The 8830-nt window shown below is 39.8% G+C and overlaps 2 protein-coding genes across 5 annotated transcripts; one reads left to right on the top strand and one right to left on the bottom strand.

Annotated features, from left to right (window-relative positions):
- Positions 1-1837: 1837 nt before the first annotated feature.
- On the top strand, positions 1838-5417 carry LOC130687330 (protein DENND6B-like). Of its 4 annotated transcripts, none has more exons than XM_059494968.1 (10): positions 1838-1939; positions 2056-2476; positions 2545-2634; positions 2701-2997; positions 3061-3246; positions 3321-3577; positions 3639-3832; positions 3895-4178; positions 4262-4474; positions 4543-5417. In XM_059494968.1, exons 2-10 carry the CDS (start codon positions 2165-2167, stop codon positions 4741-4743), a joined length of 2034 nt encoding a protein of 677 aa, XP_059350951.1. In that variant the 5' UTR covers positions 1838-1939; positions 2056-2164; the 3' UTR covers positions 4744-5417. The 4 variants fall into 4 exon arrangements, with proteins under 4 accessions (XP_059350951.1, XP_057366458.1, XP_057366455.1 ...); XM_057510475.2 differs by lacking the exon at positions 1838-1939 and having other exon boundaries at positions 2002-2476; positions 2701-2810; positions 2886-2997; XM_057510473.2 differs by lacking the exon at positions 1838-1939 and having other exon boundaries at positions 2003-2476; positions 2701-2810; positions 2886-2997; positions 3639-3836; positions 3899-4178.
- A 71-nt stretch (positions 5418-5488) lies between these two features.
- On the bottom strand, positions 5489-7036 carry LOC130687339 (CD63 antigen-like). The gene is made up of 4 exons (XM_057510488.2): positions 6871-7036; positions 6505-6699; positions 6125-6433; positions 5489-6051 (listed from the first exon to the last, which is right to left on the bottom strand). Exons 1-4 carry the CDS (start codon positions 6934-6936, stop codon positions 5908-5910), a joined length of 714 nt encoding a protein of 237 aa, XP_057366471.1. The 5' UTR covers positions 6937-7036; the 3' UTR covers positions 5489-5907.
- Between the last annotated feature and the right edge of the window lie 1794 nt (positions 7037-8830).

Here is an 8830-nt window from a genome sequence, read left to right as displayed (position 1 = left end):
TTGAATTTCTGCCTGATTTGGCCAAAACTAATAGCGAACCAGGCAACTGCATCTTGTGTGCTCTAATATACACCCACCTTTATTAATAGACTTTAACCTATTTATCAGCTGCCTCTATGGTGAAAGAAGGCACGTACTTTCTCCTGGACATGGACGGGTGACGTTAGCAACCTAGAACTAATTTCACGTCCATTACAAAGCCATATCCTTATGTTATTCTCGTACTTGATAACTTTGTGCACTGGGTTCTCGTGTGAACACACCTGTGCAACCAATGGTACTGGTCGGAAGTCGTTGTTGACGGGAGGCTTTGCTTTTCACTTTACATTAAGAAAGACTAAAATGATGATGATGCCAGCTTATGTTTAGGCCTAACCGGTAGTAGTTGTAGGAGGCCATACGCCTGGGGCGTATAAACACAAACTTTCTCCTTGAATTTTCAACAGTTTTATTCAATGAAATCCTTTTTCTTTTTTTTTTCTTTTAACAGATAAGTTTTGAAAGTCTTTTATTTTGGGTTGGGGGATTTTTTGTTGTTTCCTCTTTCGCTTTTTTTCCGGGTGATTGAAAAACGAACCAGCACGTAAACACATAACGACCTTGTAAGTGGCTCTCAACTGACTTTTGTTATATTTACCATTTTTTAATATAGTAGCCGCGTCAAGGTAATTTGATGTGTTCTATGACTATAATTACACTCTACATAAATTAGCAAAGGTATGTTCGAAAAAAAGGTCGAAGTTGCTGTTTCTTTTCAATGAATTACGCAGGCACAGATGGATTCCGAAGGGTGAAAGTAGCTCTAGGAATTGCCAATATAATGCAATAGCTTACAAAAAAAGCAAGTCGGAAGAGGTAGGGCAGCTAGTTATTATCGAGCGAAATGAAGCCAGAGAAATAATATGTCAAGGTGCGCTGCTGGATGAATGCCGTGAAGCGGATTCCCTGCTGGTCGGCTGACGGGACGTGTCGGAAATGAACAAATATTTAAAAATGCGTAGCTGTACCGTAGCCAGAATTCACTTTGTATGGTGTGCATATCCCAGGTAGATGAGGGCAAATGTGCGGAGGGAGTGGAAAGGACAGCACACACACAAAAAAACAGAACACGTGTTCGCGTGAATTTCATTTCACACATGATCTCACCCATCACAAAAGTTGAATCAAACCAAGCCGTAAGCTATCAGCGTGATATGAAAAGAGAGAAAGGTCAGCACTGCGTGTTCATGTCTTTCGTAGGACTGAATGACATCACTTGCTATTTTTTTTTTAAATATTTATACATATTTTAGTACAGACATTTAATTCATTCATTTAGTTACCTGCTGATGTGAGCTCGTGACTGTAAAATTCTTATGTTTTCCGTCGTTCTCTATTCACTATAATGCGCTTTTCTCTTGCATGTATTTCAATCGATCATCATTGTTCCCTATTGCGATGGAACAAAATCAATCAGTGCCTATATCTGTCCGTACATGGAACACTGTCCATATATGTATGTGGGTTTTCATGCTGTAATTACTGTGAATGTGAGTCGTCGGGAGGCAAATGATGGCTCTGGCCCTTGTCGATTGCGGGTATCCCTGTGGAATACAAGACGTAAAGAGACTCCTATGCATAAGTATTTCCAGTTTCTCTAGATGACGACGTCATTGCTATTTTAAGGACTAGTATCACAGGTGTGCTGGATTCACGAATCGCCCAGCAATATATATGTGTCTTGTCACTATTCTTCTTTTCACTGCACGTGTTGCATGTTTTTTTTTAGAACTTTATCTTGAAAGTACCAAGAATAATTTCGCAATTTTTTTTACAGGGTGTCGTTGTAGCAAGAAGACGGAAAAAAGGAGTGCACTATTCTTTCTTATATAAAATCTATGGATTTCTTAAATTGAAATGTTTAAAAATTTTACGATGACTAACAGATGGCGTTGCTAAGGTAAAAGAAATGTTTTTCCAATTCCCGCCTTTTAACTAAGTTTTGCCCATATCTCCACGTTTTAACCCGCAGAAATAGTGATAGGCTGACACACATTTGTTTTGTTTTTTAAATAGGAAAAAGAGTAAAGAAACCCTGAAAGTCTTTTGAGCCCAATGTCGTCCAATTATCTTCCTGCATTTCCGTAATTTGTTGGCTCACTCACGTGCGCAGCCTTCGTCAACGATGGCTACACCTGTCGAAAACCATAAAGTAGAGCTCGAAAACAGCGACTCCGACACTTCCTTTCTGTCGGACGTCGAAGAAGTAGACCACATGAAAATCCTATCGTCAAGTGGAGCTGATGGACTCCAATTCGTTGATTCATATTTTCAGCGAGAGGCATCATCTCTCTTGACTGACAACTCTGATCTGTACAGCAATACCTGTGACGATAGCAGTCTCAACATCTCTCTCTTGCCTTGGGAACGATTGGCAGATTGGATTCACTGTTTCTGTGTTGTGACATTTGATCTTGAAATCGGTCAAATGATAGAGGTATCTCTATTTTTCACAACAAAAAAGTGTTTCGTCCTTTCATCTCATCAGTATCTTTCCCGAACTAGGAAATCTATCCCAGTCATGTGACTCTGTCTGAGCAAGATAAAACAAGCATATGTTACCTGGCCTTTCCAGATTCTAATTCTGGTTGTATGGTAAATAATTTATTTGTGTGTGCATCACTTTTTTGTATTAATTATCAAGTGTCATTCTCTAAACAGGGAGATACACAGTTTCACTTTCGAATAAAACAGAGCTCTGCCAACACAGATGGGAATAATGGAAGTTCCCAAATGGATCTTTCCAACCCAATTCCCAAAGCTCATTCAAGGTATGCCCAACAAATAATGGAACAAATTGATGAGTCTCATAACCCATATAATTTTATTTACAATAACATTGGCAGATACAACCAACTTTGCCCACCTGCTTTCAGAACTGATTCATCATATTGGTGGGGATTCGCGTACTTTCGCCAAGTGAAAGACAAAAACTTACGAAGAGGTTATTTTCAAAAGGTATTGACGCATTGTGTTACGTTCTGTAAAACTGAAGTCTAATCCTTAAAATTCATTGAACAGTCATTGGTGATTGTGACCCGCCTGCCGTTCGTTGAACTGTATCAAGAATTGATGGCTGTGATAGCACCAGAATTTTTCGATAAAGGTAGCGTGTGCTTGGAAATTAGTGCCAAAGAAATTGATCAATGGCCTCGTCCCGTGCCTGGCCTAGTATTGAACTTGCCTCTTTTGGGAACTCTCTTTCAAGTAAGCTTAGCAAAGCTACAGTTCATCTCTTCACTTTTGATAACTTCTTTTCTTCTTTGTCGTCGTGGAAATAGGTAAAGATTCCCAGTTTCTCGGCAGCTGCTAGTCCGTCATTTTCCACCAGTCTTACGGCTTCTCCTTCAAAGACGTCTAGTAGTTCACTGTTGCGGAGGCGTTGCCTCATAGCAACCGACGTCGACCTCTACTCGGCCTTGGCTCCGTTACTACCGCACCTCCAAATGCTCTGGGAACTGCTCCTGTGCGGAGAGCCGCTGGTGGTCATGGCGACTAGTCCGTCGATATGCTCCCACGTCGTTCAAGCCCTCGTCAAGTAAATTATTTTCACTTTTTGCTTGTCGCTCGCACATATTTTCACATATTTTTTTGAACAGTCTCATCCATCCGCTTCAGTACTGCCTGGATTATCGACCCTTCTTTACCATACATGACTCAGAGTTCAAAGAGTACACTGGGCGTCCGTCCGATCCTCCGCCATCTGTTTTGTTAGGCGTCACCAATCCCTTTTTTGCCAAAGCATTACAGCATTGGCCACATATTATCCGCATTGGCGGAGAAATTCTGAGTAGTAAGTTATAGTGATTTTCGAAAACTAAAACTGCCTAATCTACAGGACGGTGCGTTATTCAGATAGTGCAGGACTGAAGATTCGCGCTAGTAAATCGAATGTATCGAGTTCCAGTAAAATGTCAGAGTGCAAGCCAGGCGTGTACACTTCATACAAATCGCATTTGACACGAGACAAGGCGCTGTTAAAACTAATCGCCAAAGGGGCACAAACACGGCGCCCTAATCAGGTCCAATCGGCCTTGATGCGACGACATTTCCTTGAGCTAACGCAGAGCTTTATCATTCCGTTGGAGAGGTACTTTGCCCGGCTGATGCCTTTGCAAAAATCCATCTCACCTTATAAGGTTTGCAATCTACGAAAAGGCAATGGATTGTTTACAGTAGATCGTTTACAAATAACTTTTTGCTTTTTATGTTGTGACTTTAGGCGGTTCCTGGTCTAAGTCCTTTCAAAGCTGAGGAATTCCTAGCCAGCGTCGAACATTGTGGCCCCCAGCTGACCACAGGGGTTAAAGGCGACTGGACAGGGTTATACCGCCGCTTTCTGCGGACACCAAACTTCGAATCGTGGTCACAACAGCGCCATCAGGAAGCCAATAACAAACTGCGTGCCCTTCAAATGGATGCCCTCAGCAAATCGGTAAAAAATTTTGACCGTGAAATTCGCTATAGCAAAAAGGCTGAAATCTATTCTATCACAAATATCAGGACATAACATCATGGCTTCAAGGGAAACGTGAAGTTGAAGTAGTAGACATGGTGCTACGTCTCCGAGAGAAGCTTAATGTGACTATGGCCGAGGAGTCACTTCCAGTAAGCCCCCAAACACGATTACACCTACAAGGGCAATTGGACACAGTTTTGCAAAGTCTCCCAGAGGACCTTCGCTCCGTTCTTAAGGCCAGTTGAGCTTAGCTCATTTTTTATCATTATGCTATGTCCTCTCCCGTTTTTCTTCCTGTTCTTCTCGTATGGTCCACATCTTTTGCATGTGATGACAAAACAAGCCTCCAAAAGCTTTGTTCCGTGTCAAAAGGTTCGTCAGTGGACGAATTTTTCGTGATTCTTCCCATTTTAAAATGTGAATCTTCAAATGACGGTCCGACGATTACGTGTCTCAGGTTCCATCGAATATGTTCCTGGTTTTACTCGAGTAACATGACTCCTCTCTAACTTCTTCCCCCCAAAAAGAAACACAATTTTCTCTCAACTCGGAAAGTTACAGATGAGAATCGCTATAGGGCGCAAATAACTAAAGAGATAAGTGAACGTACGTGTGACCCCGCCTTACATGTTTTAACATTTCGTCGTACAACATATATACTCGGCTAGATTGCACCACTTTCTCCATTTGGCACCTCACGAAAGCGATCGGTTGCTAATATAACTTTACTGGTGCACTTTAATACGGTATAGTACAAACTTATGGTTGCATATTTTGCTCAACTGACGGTAAGACTTGTCAGTTTATGTGTCTCCCCCTTCCGGCGTCATCATCGTTATCGATTTAATACCGTGTAGGCTACAATTTTTTTTCTCTCTCTTACGTATTAACGCCAATACACATACATGATCGACCATTATTTCAACGGGATGGGTTTCCTGACCGCTGGTGGCTTGTGCAGCAATGTGCGCTGGTTTAAAAAAACAAACATTTCTTTTGCATTCGGTAACAAAAGGCCGGATTTATTGGTGGTATTTCCACCGCAAGCACAAAATATCGAACAAGGAAACAACACATCCACGCAATACAACCGCATTTGTACAGCGTGCGGTGTCAATTTCAAAAACTGAAAAATAATTTTTAACGTCTTTGACAACCAAGTTAATAACATATGCAGTGTAATAATACTTTTATGTCTACAGCAAATACGCCCATTAATCACCTGAACTACAAGTAAAAGGTCAACTTGAGTACTGCCAGTAGAATTAGAAAATGGAAAAAAATTAACGTTTCTTACAATGGAATCATAATTTTGCATTACGAAGTGTCAGATTGACAAGAATGTGATAAAGGTATGCCTTCCATACAGGTAACTAAAAAAAACTATCAAGTATGTATAGTTATCGAAATTAATAACCAGCTTTTCTAATATGGCAGCAGAGACCTAGAGAAGTGATCATCGCGAAGGCTTCTATGATTCCAACAATAGCTAGCACTGTTGTTGAATTTTCAAGGATTGTCGATATCTTTGTTTTGAAGACCGAAACGCAGCCCTGTAGAATGTAAGAATTTGTCAGCTTGCATCAAACTACAACAACCAGGATTTTATCAAGCAAAGAGACCTACCTCTTTAAACAAGTCTGATGGAGTTAAAAATCCTATAATAGGTGCCGCGGAGTTGCAATTGTTGTCTTCAGATTTACAACAGGAAAGTGGAATACTTAATTTGGCCTTTGTCCAGTCCTTATAACTTTCGACACCACAGCACCTAAAACCCAGTTGAAACAAGTCGGCCCTTTCCACGTTTGCAGCCAGATCCGTAAAAAAGCTTTTGACGACGCCTTCGCTCTCGGAAATTATCTCTGTGGCACGACTATCAACTATGATGGCTGCTGCCACGTCCAATGCCAAGGCAGTGATCATCAAGCAGACGAACTGTTAGGAAGGCAAGATTAAAGTCCAATGGATTTTTTTTCCTCTAATTTTGAACTGCAATTTTTTTTTACTGTTCCCAGAAGGCATTGATTCTCGAACGCGGCCCCGCAACACCCGATGAAGCCAACGATAGTCAGTAAGCTGCCCATGACGATGACGGTAACACAAATCTTGAACAACATTGTGTAATCGTCCTTTGTGGGATCTAAACTGTTACTGTTAATAATCGCCAACGCTGCGAGAGCCAATACTGCGACTCCTACAAACTAGATGACACGTGATACAATTAAAGGTAATGTAAAAGTTTGGACGCTAAATATTTAACGGTAAGGTTATTTTTCTGACATGTTTCGTTATTAGCTATTCAAACGTTAGCTTGCCTTGATAGTGTTTCGTTCAATTCCACTGAAACGTATAAATAATAAGAAACCACTCACAGTTATTAGAATGTTGATGAGAAAAACGATGCATTTGAGGAATTTGCAGCAACAGTCCAGACCCATTTTCTGTCTATTACACCAAATTGACACTTGCGTGCGTGTTCCAGTTAGAGGAGGTGAACTCTGGCAAGACAACAAGACAAGAGGTTTTCACGTCTATGTTTTCAAGGATGTGACTGGCTTTTACATAGTTCTTGATAAATACATATAGCATGTGCGGGCGTAGTCTTCAGAAAACCACAGATCTCCAACCGACAAATAATTTTTTAGCCCATTATGGCAACAAAGGAAATAATGACAAAAGCGCGTCATGATTCAGTTTTTTCAGGTTCTGTTGGTAATCAGTGAATAATTGTGGCATCCTGTTAAACAAAGAAACAATTACGAAATCGAAACTTGTATTTTCTCTCATTCGTTACGTAATTTCTGAAAATTGTGTGCAACGAATGAACTGTTAGATTCTTTTGAGACCTCACTACTTTTTCTTTTTTGGACTATAATACATGATTTCGATTCGAAAATCCATGATAACCATGGAAATCGATTTTTTTTCTCGTTGAGCTTGTAGATTTTGAAATAAACGTTAAAAGCTGCCAGATGAAGTTGTTGCGCTAACAGCATTTTAATTCCATTTATTCCAAAAGCGGCTAGCTTAAGTGAAAAAAAAATAGCTCCTTTAATCAAATGTAAATTTTAGTTAGACTGTATGATTTTTTTTTTCTTCAAATCGTCCAAAAACTTCGCGAATACTGGAAGCAGTTGAGTATGTAAAACATGTTCAAATGGCGTTCCATGATCGATAGCTATTCACAGAATTGTTAGAACTCCTACGAGATGGCGGTTCCGGGTGGGAAGGAAAACGGATTGCCATACATTGCATCAGACTTACCCATTCGCCAACCCAAGTGTGCATATGTCTTTCTTGGACAATTATTTTATTTTGCTACTATGTTTGGTAAACTGCAATTATGCTCAATATTTTTGTCTTTGGATTTTAGGTTTCCTCTTAGATGATCTATACCTGATCATGTGTTCTAAAGTGATCTGCTTTCACAGCAGCTACATTTCTGTTTTCTTTTCCATTGGTCTATGGTTCTGAATTGAGGCAGGTATATCTATTATGCTATGTCACTAATTACTACAGGGAAAAGAATAACTGAAGTTGATTGAGATCTGTTCTGATTCTCCTGATATCCATCTCATAAGGTTTTTATTTGCTTTTCAACATCCATTTCATAGTGGGACGTGTGGCTTTGATTAATATTGCCATAAAGACTGCCAAAAATGGGTGTGGTATGGAAACCCAGAAATGGCATGAGTTCAACATCAAACATGTATTAGGTACTTTTCGGTTTTTGTCTATCGAAAAAGTATTTTTAATGCTATTATTTTGCATTCACAGAATTTTAGCAGGGGATCAAGTCAAGTCTGAAAGTGTTACAGGATGGAAGAGTGAGCCTACAGTTGAAAAAACACTGAGAGTGCATTACCATTAAGGTATGAGGTAAAGTAATAGAGTATGCATATTGTCTAATGAGAAGTACCATCTTGTGTAAATGAATCTTGTATAACAGCAATCCTTTATAGTTCTGTCACAGCTAGAAGCCTCAAGTAATTCTGCTTCTCTTGCTAAAGAACAACTTGTCCTTTACGTTCAGAGTGTTGGTGAAGCTGGGTACTTAAATGGCCCTAAAGATGTTTCACTTTGCTGGCATTGCAGCGATGAACATCATACATGGACTCTTTAGGTATGAAAGGAATTTTCTTGAAAAAATTTTGAATTTATGACGAAGCATTTCTCCTCCTTTTTGTCAACCATGTCTAATCTACAAAAAAAAAATTTATCCAATGAGAAAGGTTTTCAGCATACTGGGAACACAACTATCAATGCAACATTCTATGGGTGCTATTTTATCATTCAAGAGCCTTATACAATGATTTTCATCTGCAATTTGTA

Source organism: Daphnia carinata, chromosome 4 (assembly GCF_022539665.2).
Source record: "Daphnia carinata strain CSIRO-1 chromosome 4, CSIRO_AGI_Dcar_HiC_V3, whole genome shotgun sequence".
Classification (NCBI taxonomy): domain Eukaryota; kingdom Metazoa; phylum Arthropoda; class Branchiopoda; order Diplostraca; family Daphniidae; genus Daphnia; species Daphnia carinata.
The sequence above is the reverse complement of the archived record's forward strand: the minus strand, read 5'-3'. Positions and strand labels throughout refer to the sequence as shown.